Here is a 15,630-nt window from a genome sequence, read left to right as displayed (position 1 = left end):
CCCCACTATATAGCATCATCATCCTGCTCCCCTCCATGTGGTATCATCCTACACCCCACTATGTAGCATCATCATCCTGCACCCCTCCATGTGGTATCATCCTACACCCCACTATGTAGCATCATCATCCTGCACCCCTCCATGTGGTATCATCCTACACCCCACTATGTAGCATCATCATCCTGCACCCCTCCATGTGGTATCATCCTACACCCCACTATATAGCATCATCATCCTGCACGGCTCCATGTGGTATCATCCTACACCCCACTATGTAGCATTATCATCCTGCACCCCTCCATGTAGCATGTCTCTGATATCCTACCTGTGCTCCGGTGTAATGACCTATCAGTGACATTCTCTATAATACAAACCTCGCTCTCCCATCTCCAATGCTTCTCTCATGCTGCGCCAGTTCTCTGGAATGCTCTTTCCCAGACAATTTGGTTAATTCTCAGTATCCACAGTTTTAAGTGTGCTCTAGAATCACATTGCTTTAGACTCCTACCACCTCAACTCACTGATGTAGCTATTCCCTGTTCTCCATTACTACCTTTTCCTCTGGTCCCCTCTATCACCTGTCCCTGGACCCTCCATGCTCTCGGTACATTGTATCTGCACTTATAGATATTCTGGCCCGATACCGGGTCATGGAGGGTTATGAACGCCCCTATATATTATACTGATGACTGGACCGCACACGACAAGCACTTGTTACATTTGTGCCCCCCCTACCTTTGTGATTGGGGTCCTCAGACCTTTTGGTAATAGTTGAGTTATGTGTTATTGTTACAGTGCTGCGGAATATGTCGGCGCTATTGAAATAAAATGATTATTAATTATTTTTCTCCTATCATTTGGGATCAGAGATGATGGATATTGGATCTGAATATGTATATATATATATATATCTCGGATATCATGTTCTTCCGTTGCGTATTAGTGACAGTGCGGGGGTCTGCGGCACGCCCCATCAGACATGGAGTCACCCACACCCTACAAGTGTCACAATATGTGGATGTGCAGCTATGAAGATGGCCTTTGTTGGGGGGGAGGCTGTGTAAGAATCTGGAATCAGCCTCTTTTCATGCTCTCTGACTGACGCGTTTCACGGTTCATAGATTCTTGGGATCAATTAACTTTTGCTCTCAAAAATTCAAAGAAGCAGGAAATCCGTCAGCCCCTATCAGGAAGACCCTGGAGGAAGCCCAGCGCCCTTCTCCAGCCTGTCAGCAGAGGATAATGTCTCCTCTACCCCTCACCCTGCTATTTAATTATTCCCCCAGATAAGAATCCCCCTCTCCTTTCACCGAAAATCTTCATTCTGCTGATTCTGACACTGAGACTTTCCTCAAATATCTCATTACCACCGACCCAGAAATAATAAAAAAAGCATTAAATTGTATGAAGGAAAGAAAGGAGAATTCAAGGTGAACACGTTCGTCGCTACACTGCGGGCATGAAATGATATTCTTCGGGGGTGTGGTGGGTCGATCTGCTTCGCCAGCTGAATTGACGCCCTTCTATCGCCCGTTACATAGAGATGGCTAAGACATGTGCGTTCTCTGCAGAGAATCCCCCCCCCCCCCTCCTAAGATTTCTGCAGGGCTGTCATCAGCATCCATGCATTAGGGTGAAAAAAAGTCCCCAAAAGCGTGGTTCATGGATCTCGATGCAATTCATTGAAGCTGGAAGTTCAGATATTTTCCGGCCTCATTAGGGCTTCTGGGTCTGTGAAAGCATTACAGCCCTGGGCTATGAGAGAACCGGAGTTATGACTAAGGTGTGAAACGCGCCAGCATTTATACAATGGTTCATGAAGGAGGAAGGACTGTATCTCAGGTGTCGTCATCCTCTATTACCAGTTTGGCTCAACATCCGTGTGTGACAGTTGCGTGCGGTGATCTCCCTGTGACGATTGTGTATGGATCTACCATCATGTGACGGTTGCATACGGTGATCCCTGCTTCCCCCTATCTGACGTTGCATGCAACGATCTCCCGTGTGACGGATATGTACGGCGTTCTTCCGTGTGATGGATGTGTACGGCGTTCTTCCGTGTGACGGATGTGTACGGCGTTCTTCCGTGTGACGGATGTGTACGGCGTTCTTCCGTGTGACGGGTGTGTACGGCGTTCTTCCGTGTGACGGGTGTGTACGGCGTTCTTCCGTGTGACGGATGTGTACGGCGTTCTTCCGTGTGACGGATGTGTACGGCGTTCTTCCGTGTGACGGATGTGTACGGCGTTCTTCCGTGTGACGGATGTGTACGGCGTTCTTCCGTGTGACGGATGTGTACGGCGTTCTTCCGTGTGACGGATGTGTACGGCGTTCTTCCGTGTGACGGGTGTGTACGGCGTTCTTCCGTGTGACGGGTGTGTACGGCGTTCTTCCGTGTGACGGATGTGTACGGCGTTCTTCCGTGTGACGGATGTGTACGGCGTTCTTCCGTGTGACGGATGTGTACGGCGATCTTCCGTGTGACGGATGTGTACGGCATTCTTCCGTGTGACGGATGTGTACGGCGTTCTTCCGTGTGACGGATGTGTACGGCGTTCTTCCGTGTGACGGATGTGTACGGCGTTCTTCCGTGTGACGGATGTGTACGGCGGTCTTCCGTGTGACGGATGTGTACGGCGGTCTTCCGTGTGACGGATGTGTACGGCGTTCTTCCTTGTGACGGATGTGTACGGCGTTCTTCCGTGTGACGGATGTGTACGGTGTTCTTCCGTGTGACGGATGTGTACGGCGTTCTTCCCTGTGACAGATGTGTACGGCGTTCTTCCGTGTGACGGATGTGTACGGTGTTCTTCCGTGTGACATATGTGTACGGAGGACTATGTGGGTCCTATTATTCTGTATGGAGGACTATGTGGGGCCATTATTCTGCATGGAGGACTATGTGGTGCCCATTGTACTGTATGGAGGACTATGTGGGTCCCATTATACTGTATGGAGGACTATGTGGGGCTCATTATACTGTATGGAGGACTATGTGGGCCCATTATACTGTATGGAGGACTATGTGGCGCCTTTATACTGTATGGAGGACTATGTGGGGCCATTATTCTGTATGGAGGACTATGTGGTGCCCATTGTACTGTATGGAGGACTATGTGAGGCCCATTATACTGTATGGAGCACTATGTGGGGCCATTATACTGTATGAAGGACTATGTGGGGCCCATTATACTGTATGGAGGACTATGTGGGGCCCATTATACTGTATGGATGACTATGTTGGACCCATTATACTGTATGGAGGACTATGTGGGGCCATTATACTGTATGGAGGACTGTGTGGGGCCCATTATACTGTATGGAGGACTATGTGGGGCCATTATACTGTATGGAGGACTATGTGGGGCCCATTATTCTGTATGGAGGGCTATGTGGGGCCATTATACTGCTGTATGGAGGACTATGTGGGGCCCATTATTCTGTATGGAGGACTATGTTCGGCCCATTATACTGTATGGAGGACTATGTGGCGCCATTATACTGTATGGAGGACTATGTGGGGCCCATTATACTGTATGGAGGACTGTGTGGGGCCCATTATACTGTATGGAGGACTATGTGGGGCCCATTATACTGTATAGAGGACTATGTGGGGCCCATTATACTGTATGGAGGACTATGTGGGGCCATTATACTGTATGGAGGACTATGTGGGGCCCATTATACTGTATGGAGGACTATGTGGCGCCATTATTCTGTATGGAGGACTATGTGGGTCCCATTATACTGTATGGAGGACTATGTGGGGCCATTATACTGTATGGAGCACTATGTGGGGCCATTATACTGTATGGAGGACTATGTGGGGCCATTATACTGTATGGAGGACTGTGTGGGGCCCATTATACTGTATGGAGGACTATGTGGGGCCCATTATACTGTATGGAGGACTATGTGGGGCCCATTATACTGCATGGAGGACTATGTGGGGCCCATTATACTGTATGGAGGACTGTGTGGGGCCCATTATACTGTATGGAGGACTATGTGGGGCCCATTATACTGTATGGAGGACTATGTGGGCCCATTATACTGTATGGAGCACTATGTGGGGCCATTATACTGTATGGAGGACTATGTGGGGCCCATTATACTGTATGGAGGACTATGTGGGGCCCATTATACTGTATGGAGGACTATGTGGGGCCCATTATACTGTATGGAGGACTATGTGGGCCCATTATACTGTATGGAGCACTATGTGGGGCCATTATACTGTATGGAGGACTATGTGGGGCCATTATACTGTATGGAGGACTGTGTGGGGCCCATTATACTGTATGGAGGACTATGTGGGGCCCATTATACTGTATGGAGGACTATGTGGGGCCCATTATACTGCATGGAGGACTATGTGGGGCCCATTATACTGTATGGAGGACTGTGTGGGGCCCATTATACTGTATGGAGGACTATGTGGGGCCCATTATACTGTATGGAGGACTATGTGGGGCCCATTATACTGTATGGAGGACTATGTGGGGCCCATTATACTGTATAGAGGACTATGTGGGGCTCATCATACTGTATGGAGGACTATGTGGGGCCCATTATACTGTATGGAGGACTATGTGGGGCCCATTATACTGCATGGAGGACTATGTGGGGCCCATTATACTGTATACTGGTTGGCCCGTGGCTTTGTCCAAGTTTTTCATTTTGGCCCTCTGTGTGTTTGAGTTTGACATCCCTGCCTTATACTGATGTTATATACTCCACTGCATAATGCAAAGTCTATACTCGCTGCCTGCTGAGCCGTGTGTCTAATCCTACAATGTGTGATACTATCTGTGTATCTAATCCTCTCCTATGTGATACTGTCTGCTGAGCCGTGTATCTAATCCTTTCCTGTGTGATACTGTCTGCTGAGCCGTGTATCTAATCCTCTCCTGTGTGATACTGTCTGCTGAGCTGTGTATCTAATCCTCTCCTGTGTGATACTGTCTGCTGAGCTGTGTATCTAATCCTATCCTGTGTGATACTGACTGCTGAGACGTGTATCTAATCCTATCCTGTGTGATACTGTCTGCTGAGCCGTGTATCTAATCCTCTCCTGTGTGATACTGTCTGCTGAGCCGTGTATCTAATCCTATCCTCTGATATTGTCTGCTGAGCCGTGTATCTAATCCTCTTCTGTGTGATACTGTTTGCTGAGCCGTGTATCTAATCCTATCCTGTGTGATACTGACTGCTGAGCCGTGTATCTAATCCTCTCCTGTGTGATACTGACTGCTGAGCCGTGTATCTAATCCTATCCTGTGTGATACTGTCTGCTGAGCCGTGTATCTAATCCTATCCTGTGTGATACTGTCTGCTGAGCCGTGTATCTAATCCTCTCCTGTGTGATACTGTCTGCTGAGCTGTGTATCTAATCCTCTCCTGTGTGATACTGTCTGCTGAGCCGTGTATCTAATCCTCTCCTGTGTGATACTGACTGCTGAGCCGTGTATCTAATCCTCTCCTGTGTGATACTGACTGCTGAGACGTGTATCTAATCCTATCCTCTGATATTGTCTGCTGAGCCGTGTATCTAATCCTCTTCTGTGTGATACTGTTTGCTGAGCCGTGTATCTAATCCTATCCTGTGTGATACTATCTGCTGAGCCGTGTATCTAATCCTATCCTGTGTGATACTGTCTGCAGAGCAGTGTATCTTATCCTCTCCTGTGTGATACTGTCTGCAGAGCAGTGTATCTAATCCTATCCTGTGTGATACTGACTGCTGAGCTACTGTATCTAATCCCATCCTGTGTGATACTGTCTACTGAGCCGTGTATCTAATCCTCTCCTGTGTGATACTGTCTGCTGAGCCGTGTATCTAATCCTCTCCTGTGTGATACTGTCTGCTGGGCCGTGTATCTAATCCTATCCTGTGTGATACTGTCTGCAGAGCAGTGTATCTTATCCTCTCCTGTGTGATACTGTCTGCTGAGCCGTGTATCTAATCCTATCCTGTGTGATACTGTCTACTGAGCCGTGTATCTAATCCTCTCCTGTGTGATACTGTCTGCAGAGCAGTGTATCTTATCCTCTCCTGTGTGATACTGTCTGCTGAGCCGTGTATCTAATCCTATCCTGTGTGATACTGTCTACTGAGCCGTGTATCTAATCCTCTCCTGTGTGATACTGTCTGCAGAGCAGTGTATCTTATCCTCTCCTGTGTGATACTGTCTGCTGAGCCGTGTATCTAATCCTATCCTGTGTGATACTGACTGCTGAGCCGTGTATCTAATCCTATCCTGTGTGATACTATCTGCTGAGCCGTGTATCTAATCCTATCCTGTGTGATACTGTCTGCTGAGCCGTGTATCTAATCCTATCCTGTGTGATACTATCTGCTGAGCCGTGTATCTAATCCTATCCTGTGTGATACTGTCTGCTGAGCCGTGTATCTAATCCTCTTCTGTGTGATACTGTTTGCTGAGCCGTGTATCTAATCCTCTCCTGTGTGATACAGTCTGCTGAGCTGTGTATCTAATCCTATCCTGTGTGATACTGTCTACTGAGCCGTGTATCTAATCCTCTCCTGTGTGATACTGTCTGCTGGGCTGGGTATCTAATCCTATCCTGTGTGATACTGTCTGCTGAGCCGTGTATCTAATCCTCTCCTGTGTGATACTGTCTGCTGAGCCGTGTATCTAATCCTCTCCTGTGCGATACTGTCTGCTGAGCTGTGTATCTAATCCTCTCCTGTGCGATACTGACTGCTGAGACGTGTATCTAATCCTATCCACAGTGATACTGTCTGCTGAGCCGTGTATCTAATCCTCTCCTGTGTGATACTGACTGCTGAGACGTGTATCTAATCCTCTCCTGTGTGATACTGACTGCTGAGACGTGTATCTAATCCTATCCTGTGTGATACTATCTGCTGAGCCGTGTATCTAATCCTATCCTGTGTGATACTATCTGCTGAGCTGTGTATCTAATCCTCTCCTGTGTGATACTGTCTGCTGAGCTGTGTATCTAATCCTATCCTGTGTGATACTGTCTGCTGAGCTGTGTATCTAATCCTCTCCTGTGTGATCATGTCTGCTGAGCCGTGTATCTAATCCTCTCCTGTGTGATACTGTCTGCTGAGCTGTGTATCTAATCCTATCCTGTGTGATACTGTCTGCTGAGCCGTGTATCTAATCCTATCCTGTGTGATACTGTCTGCTGAGCCGTGTATCTAATCCTATCCTGTGTGATACTGTCTGCTGAGCTGTGTATCTAATCCTCTCCTGTGTGATACTGTCTGCTGAGCCGTGTATCTAATCCTATCCTGTGTGATACTGTCTGCTGAGCTGTGTATCTAATCCTCTCCTGTGTGATACTGTCTGCTGAGCGGTGTATCTAATCCTATCCTCTTTGATACTGTCTGCTGAGCTGTGTATCTAATCCTATCCTGTGTGATACTGTCTGCGTGAGCTGTGTATCTAATCCTCTCCTGTGTGATACTGTCTGCTGAGCCGTGTATCTAATCCTCTCCTGTGTGATACTGTCTGCTGAGCGGTGTATCTAATCCTATCCTGTGTGAAACTGTCTGCTGAGCCGTGTATCTAATCCTATCCTCTTTGATACTGTCTGCTGAGCTGTGTATCTAATCCTATCCTGTGTGATACTGTCTGCGTGAGCTGTGTATCTAATCCTCTCCTGTGTGATACTGTCTGCTGAGCCGTGTATCTAATCCTATCCTGTGTGAAACTGTCTGCTGAGCCGTGTATCTAATCCTCTCCTGTGTGATACTGTCTGCTGAGCCGTGTATCTAATCCTGTCCTGTGTGATACTGTTTGCTGAGCCGTGTATCTAATCCTCTCCTGTGTGATACTATCTGCTGAGCCGTGTATCTAATCCTATCCTGTGTGAAACTGTCTGCTGAGCTGTGTATCTAATCCTCTCCTGTGTGAAACTGTCTGCTGAGCCGTGTATCTAATCCTATCCTGTGTGATACTGTCTGCTGAGCTGTGTATCTAATCCTATCCTGTGTGAAACTGTCTGCTGAGCCGTGTATCTAATCCTCTCCTGTGTGATACTGTCTGCTGAGCCGTGTATCTAATCCTCTCCTGTGTGATACTGTCTGCTGAGCCGTGTATCTAATCCTATCCTGTGTGAAACTGTCTGCTGAGCTGTGTATCTAATCCTATCCTGTGTGAAACTGTCTGCTGAGCCGTGTATCTAATCCTCTCCTGTGTGATACTGTCTGCTGAGCCGTGTATCTAATCCTGTCCTGTGTGATACTGTCTGCTGAGCCGTGTATCTAATCCTCTCCTGTGTGATACTGTCTGCTGAGCCGTGTATCTGATCCTATCCTGTGTGATACTGTCTGCTCAGCCATGTATCTAATTCTCTCCTTTGTGATACTGTCTGCTGAGCTGTGTATCTAATCCTATCCTGTGTGATACTGTCTGCTGAGCTGTGTATCTAATCCTATCCTGTGTGATACTGTCTGCTCAGCCGTGTATCTAATTCTCTCCTGTGTGATACTGTCTGCTGAGCCGTGTATCTAATCCTATCCTGTGTGATACTGTCTGCAGAGCTGTGTATCTAATCCTATCCTGTGTGATACTCTCTGCAGAGCTGTGTATCTAATCCTATCCTGTGTGATACTGTCTGCTGAGCCGTGTATCTAATCCTCTCCTGTGTGATACTGTCTGCTGAGCCGTGTATCTAATCCTATCCTGTGTGATACTGTCTGCTGAGCAGTGTATCTAATCCTCTCCTGTGTGATACTGTCTGCTGAGCTGTGTATCTAATCCTCTCCTGTGTGATACTGTCTGCTGAGCCGTGTATCTAATCCTCTCCTGTGTGATACTGTGTGCTTAGCTGTGTATCTAATCCTATCCTGTGTGATACTGTCTGCTGAGCCGTGTATCTAATCCTATCCTGTGTGATACTGTCTGCTGAGCCGTGCATCTAATCCTATCCTGTGTGATACTGTCTGCTGAGCCGTGTATCTAATCCTCACCTGTGTGATACTGTCTGCTGAGCTGTGTATCTAATCCTACGCTGTGTGATACTGTCTGCTGGGCTGGGTATCTAATCATCTCCTGTGTAATACTGTCTGCTGAGCCGTGTATCTAATCCTATCCTGTGTGATACTGTCTGCTGAGCTGTGTATCTAATCCTCTCCTGTGTAATACTGTCTGCTGAGCCGTGTATCTAATCCTATCCTGTGTGATACTGTCTGCTGAGCCGTGCATCTAATCCTATCCTGTGTGATACTGTCTGCTGAGCCGTGTATCTAATCCTATCCTGTGTGATACTGTCTGCTGAGCCGTGCATCTAATCCTATCCTGTGTGATACTGTCTGCTGAGCCGTGCATCTAATCCTATCCTGTGTGATACTGTCTGCTGAGCCGTGTATCTAATCCTCACCTGTGTGATACTGTCTGCTGAGCTGTGTATCTAATCCTACGCTGTGTGATACTGTCTGCTGGGCTGGGTATCTAATCATCTCCTGTGTAATACTGTCTGCTGAGCCGTGTATCTAATCCTATCCTGTGTGATACTGTCTGCTGAGCTGTGTATCTAATCCTCTCCTGTGTAATACTGTCTGCTGAGCCGTGTATCTAATCCTATCCTGTGTGATACTGTCTGCTGAGCTGTGTATCTAATCCTACGCTGTGTGATACTGTCTGCTGAGCTGTGTATCTAATCCTATCCTGTGTGATACTGTCTGCTGAGCCGTGTATCTAATCCTATCCTGTGTGATACTGTCTGCTGAGCCGTGTATCTAATCATCTCCTGTGTGATACTGTCTGCTGAGCTGTGTATCTAATCCTATCCTGTGTGATACTGTCTGCTGAGCCGTGTATCTAATCCTATCCTGTGTGATACTGTCTGCTGGGCTGGGTATCTAATCCTATCCACAGTGATACTGACCCCTGAGCTGTGTATCTAAGCCTCCATCTCCCTTCATACATGAGAGCAATACCAGCATGGTGCAGGTGCATTGGACCGGGCCTGTAATATGACTGCGGTGATTATGAGGTTAACCCCTCTTCCTCTGGTTGGGGGTCCGGGGGTCTCAGCTGTCACTGTGGATAAACATTTTGCCAATTTACACCAGAAGGAAGAACGTTTCTTACCGGGCTGATTGTTAATTAAAAATAACAAGGATAAGAAAGCGATTGTTCCCCCGGGGCCGGTGGAGGGTGGCAGGATATTGGGCACATGGGCGTCAAGTGATAGGAAAGTGATGGCGAAAAATATCCAAGAATATGTCTCCGATAAAGAAAATGACCAACTATCCTCAATACCGTAAATGTCACCCCTTACCCATCATCCAGTACAGTAATCTGGTAACAGATGCCGGGTGATAGAACGCCATGTTATGCAATGTTGTCAGTCTTCACTCAAGAACCAGGAGGCCCAGGATGAGCAGAATTTACACGCTGGATGATGTGATTTTCTGTGCCATCCGATTACTTCTAGTGATCTGCAGTGATTACATGTAGCTGCCGGATGATGTCTGCCCTCGTCACTGGATATGACGAGGAAAGACATTATAGCAGGATGGGGACAATATGCCAGGATAGGGACAATTTATCAGGATGGGAGCAATATACCAAGATGGGGGGCATTATGCCATGATTGGGGTATTATGCCAAGATGGGTGACAATATACCAGGATGGGGACAATATGCCAGGATGGGGGACAATATACCAGGATGGGAGCAATATACCAAGATGGGGGGCATTATGCCATGATTGGGGTATTATGCCAAGATGGGGGACAATATACCAGGATGAGGGACAATATGCCAGGATGGGGGACAATATACCAGGATGGGAGCAATATACCAAGATGGGGGGCATTATGCCATGATTGGGGTATTATGCCAAGATGGGGGACAATATACCAGGATGAGGGACAATATGCCAGGATGGGGGACAATATACCAGGATGGGAGCAATATACCAAGATGGGGGGCATTATGCCAAGATGGGTGACAATATACCAGGATGGGGACAATATAGCAGGATGGGGGACAATATACCAGGATGGGGGACAATATGCCAGGATGGGGTCAATATGCCAGGATGGGGGCAATTTACCAGGATGGGGGACAATATGCCAGGATAGGGACAATTTACCAGGATGGGAGCAATATACCAAGATGGGGGGCATTATGCCAGGATTGGGGTATTATGCCAGGATGGGTGACAATTTACCCAATATACCAGGAATGGGGCCAATATACCAGGATGGGGGCATTATTTCAAGATGGGGGGACAATATGCCAGGATGGGGGACAATATACCAGGATGGGAGCAATATACCAAGATGGGGGGCATTATGCCATGATTGGGGTATTATGCCAAGATGGGGGATAATATACCAGGATGAGGGACAATATGCCAGGATGGGGGACAATATACCAGGATGGGAGCAATATACCAAGATGGGGGGCATTATGCCATGATTGGGGTATTATGCCAAGATGGGTGACAATATACCAGGATGGGGACAATATGCCAGGATGGGGGACAATATACCAGGATGGGAGCAATATACCAAGATGGGGGGCATTATGCCATGATTGGGGTATTATGCCAAGATGGGGGACAATATGCCAGGATGGGGGACAATATACCAGGATGGGAGCAATATACCAAGATGGGGGGCATTATGCCATGATTGGGGTATTATGCCAAGATGGGGGACAATATACCAGGATGAGGGACAATATGCCAGGATGGGGGACAATATACCAGGATGGGAGCAATATACCAAGATGGGGGGCATTATGCCATGATTGGGGTATTATGCCAAGATGGGTAACAATATACCAGGATGGGGACAATATAGCAGGATGGGGGACAATATACCAGGATGGGGGACAATATGCCAGGATGGGGGCAATTTACCAGGATGGGGGACAATATGCCAGGATAGGGACAATTTACGAGGATGGGAGCAATATACCAAGATGGGGGGCATTATGCCAGGATTGGGGTATTATGCCAGGATGGGTGACAATTTACCCAATATACCAGGAATGGGGCCAATATACCAGGATGGGGGCATTATTTCAAGATGGGGGGACAATATGCCAGGATGGGGACAAAATACCATTGTACCAGGAATGGGCTCAGGGTTGGGGAAATGTTATAGCATAGGGCATTATTGCTGGAAAGGGCCCAGAATGGGGGAGAGTATTACAAGGAGCCAGGACGGGGACATTGTTACATGGGGGTGAACACGTATGTCTTTATAGGATCCAGAACGCTACAAGGGCTCATACATCTGACCAACATGCAGGTGGGGGCCCAGGTCCAAAGTTTGCACTGGGGCCCATTGGACTGTAGTTACACCACTGGGCATAACAGTCAGTAAAATATAATGTCAGTAAGTTGGTGACTATAGTAGTATCCCACAATACATCGCAGACTTTCCGCATATGTCACTGACAGAGCACAGGTGTCCTTCTGATTGGCTAATTCTTTTCCCTCTATAAATGCTGGACCCTGCAGCAGCAGCAGCAGCTCGATCTCTGCACACCAGCCCCTTGTCACTCTGTCATCCCCCGTGCGGCCTGTAGATGTCGCTGTTTCTGCTGCTGTCAGTGCAGGGCTCCATCCATCCTCAGAGCCCGCGCTGCGCACGATCTGTCCCGTCACACGGGAAAAGTCACCAGTGACACAGTAATCACTGATTGTACAACGTGCAGGACACCAGCTACAGTGTGCACCAGGACCTAACATCAGTGTAAAGTGCATGGCATGAGCTGCAGAGAAGAGCAGATCCCCTCCAGACCTGGAATCACACAGATATTACTAGATCGACCGATAATGTCAGCCTGCAGCCTCTGAGTGTAGACTGTGAGCGACAGCAGTGAAAATCAATGCAAAACAGTGCAAACTAGAAAGAAATGAACGAATGAAGAGCGCAGCAGCAGCTCCTGTGCTGTGAGGCTGCAGGTGCCTGTGCCTTTAAATGCATGCAGGGGGAGGAGGTGGGCTCCCTGACACAATGGTGAGGGGATTGCTGAGCTCTGGGTGAGGGGAGTCACTGTGTGCTGGAGAGGAGCTGCAGTGTGTGACTGGAGGCAGCGCTCATGCTCCTGCCCGAGAGAGAGGGGCAGCACCCGGGACCCAGAGCTCCACACCCGGGACCCAGAGCTCCACACCCGGGACCCAGAGCTCCACACCCGGGACCCAGAGCTCCACACCCGGGACCCAGAGCTCCACACCCGGGACCTGCATGGATGGGGCAGGGGGGCAAGTGACCACCAGCAGCAGATCTACTGGACTGGATTACTGAGGAGCAGAAGATGCGGCTTCTGTGTCAGCCCAGCCTGCTGTGGATTGTGCCTGCTCTGCTCGTCTGCCCTGCGCTAGGTAAGTGCCCGACATGTGCCAGCAGCAGCCCGGACCTAGGAGGAGACCGGAATCAACTTTTCCCGTGAGGGCAGATGCCTCAGATGCTGCCCAGGTCTGTGCCTTGTCAGGAGGTGGTTTATGTGCCCTGTCAGGAGGTTTAGGTGCCCAGGTCTGTGCCCTGTCAGGAGGTGGTTTGTGCCCTGTCAGGAGGGGGTTTGTGCCCTGTCAGGAGGTGGTTTAGGTGCCCTGGTCTGTGCCCTGTCAGGAGGTGGCCTGTGCCCTGTCAGGAGGTGGTTTATGTGTCCAGGTCTGTGCCCTGTCAGGAGGTGGTTTAGGTGCCCAGGTCTGTGCCCTGTCAGGAGGTGGTTTAGGTGCCCAAGTCTGTGTCTTGTCAGGAGGTGGTTTAGGTGTCCAGGTCTGTGCCCTGTCAGGAGGTGGTTTAGGTGCCCAAGTCTGTGTCCTGTCAGGAGGGGGTTTAGGTGCCCAGGTCTGTGCCCTGTCAGGAGGTGGTTTAGGTGCCCAAGTCTGTGCCCTGTCAGGAGGTGGTTTAGGTGCCCAGGTCTGTGCCCTGTCAGGAGGTGGTTTAGGTGCCCAGGTCTGTGCCCTGTCAGGAGGTGGTTTAGGTGCCCAAGTCTGTGTCTTGTCAGGAGGTGGTTTAGGTGTCCAGGTCTGTGCCCTGTCAGGAGGAGGTTTGTGCCCTCGTCTGTGCCCTGTCAGGAGGGGGTTTGTGCCCTGGTCTGTGCCCTGTCAGGAGGTGGTTTAGGTGCCCAGGTCTGTGCCCAGTCAGGAGGGGGTTTAGGTGCCGAGGTCTGTGTCTTGTCAGGAGGTGGTTTAGGTGCCCTGGTCTGTGCCCTGTCAGGAGGTGGTTTGTGCCCTGGACTGTGCCCTGTCAGGAGGGGGTTTAGGTGTCCAGGCCTGTGCCCTGTCAGGAGGTGGTTTAGGTGCCGAGGTCTGTGTCTTGTCAGGAGGTGGTTTAGGTGCCCTGGTCTGTGCCCTGTCAGGAGGTGGTTTGTGCCCTGGTTTGTGCCCTGTCAGGAGGTGGTTTAGGTGCCGAGGTCTGTGTCTTGTCAGGAGGTGGTTTAGGTGCCCTGGTCTGTGCCCTGTCAGGAGGTGGTTTGTGCTCTGTCAGGAGGTGGTTTGTGCCCTGTCAGGAGGTGGTTTGTGCCCTGGTCTGTGCCCTGTCAGGAGGTGGTTTAGGTGCCCTGGTCTGTGCCCTGTCAGGAGGTGGTTTAGGTGCCCTGGTCTGTGCCCTGTCAGGAGGTGGTTTGTGCCCTGTCAGGAGGTGGTTTGTGCCCTGTCAGGAGGTGGTTTAGGTGTCCAGGTCTGTGTCCTGTCAGGAAGGGGTTTATCTGCTGGTTCTCTGGACTTATCTTGTGCTGATGTCTCAGTAACTTTTTTTCTTTGCTCCTCTTGTTGTTGAATTGACGATGTTTGGGGGCTCAGCTGTCGGGGTGGAGGCGCTGGGACCCGATGCCAATCACTTCATCGCGTGTGTGTACCGGCTGCACTGGTGAAAGCAATGCAGCTGTAAGGACCGGTGTGTACAGCACAGAGTGTATAGGGAGGACCGGTGTGTACAGTGCAGAGTAAATAGGGAGGTCCGGTGTGTACAGCGCAGAGTATATAGGGAGGACCGGTGTGTACAGCGCAGAGTATATAGGGAGGACCGGTGTGTACAGCGCAGAGTATATAGGGAGGACCGGTGTGTACAGCGCAGAGTATATAGGGAGGACCGGTGTGTACAGTGCAGAGTATATAGGGAGGACCGGTGTGTACAGTGCAGATGTAATATAGGGAGGACCGGTGTGTACAGTGCAGAGTATATAGGGAGGACCGGTGTGTACAGCGCAGAGTATATAGGGAGGCCCGGGTGTACAGCGCAGAGTATATAGGGAGGACCGGTGTGTACAGCGCAGAGTATATAGGGAGGCCCGGGTGTACAGCACAGAGTATATAGGGAGGCCTGGGTGTACAGCACAGAGTATATAGGGAGGACCGGTGTGTTCAGCACAGAGTATATAGGGAGGCCCGGGTGTACAGCACAGAGTATATAGGGAGGACCGGTGTGTTCAGCACAGAGTATATAGGGAGGCCCGGGTGTACAGCACAGAGTATATAGGGAGGACCGGTGTGTTCAGCACAGAGTATATAGGGAGGACCGGTGTGTACAGTGCAGAGTATATAGGGAGGACCGGTGTGTACAGTGCAGAGTATATAGGGAGGACCGGTGTGTACAGTGCAGAGTATATAGGGAGGACCGGTGTGTACAGTGCAGAGTATATAGGGAGGACCGGTGTGTAC

The 15,630-nt window shown here is 49.5% G+C and overlaps 1 protein-coding gene across 3 annotated transcripts in view; it reads left to right on the top strand.

Moving 5' to 3' along the window:
- Positions 1-15,630, top strand: part of ROBO3 (roundabout guidance receptor 3) — a 403,271-nt gene that overhangs the window by 263,109 nt on the left and 124,532 nt on the right. The window contains exon 1 of one of the 3 annotated variants that reach the window (XM_073657373.1): positions 12,617-13,347. The exons of the other annotated variants lie outside the window; for them this stretch is intronic. Within the exon in view, the coding sequence (XP_073513474.1) occupies positions 13,281-13,347 (67 nt within the window). The 5' untranslated portion in view covers positions 12,617-13,280. Of the gene's footprint in view, positions 1-12,616; positions 13,348-15,630 lie in introns of those variants that run through there. 3 annotated transcript variants of the gene reach the window in all.

Source organism: Phyllobates terribilis, unplaced genomic scaffold (assembly GCF_046119375.1).
Source record: "Phyllobates terribilis strain yellow unplaced genomic scaffold, ASM4611937v1 Scaffold_12__6_contigs__length_324123572, whole genome shotgun sequence".
NCBI lineage: Eukaryota > Metazoa > Chordata > Amphibia > Anura > Dendrobatidae > Phyllobates > Phyllobates terribilis.
The sequence above is the reverse complement of the archived record's forward strand: the minus strand, read 5'-3'. Positions and strand labels throughout refer to the sequence as shown.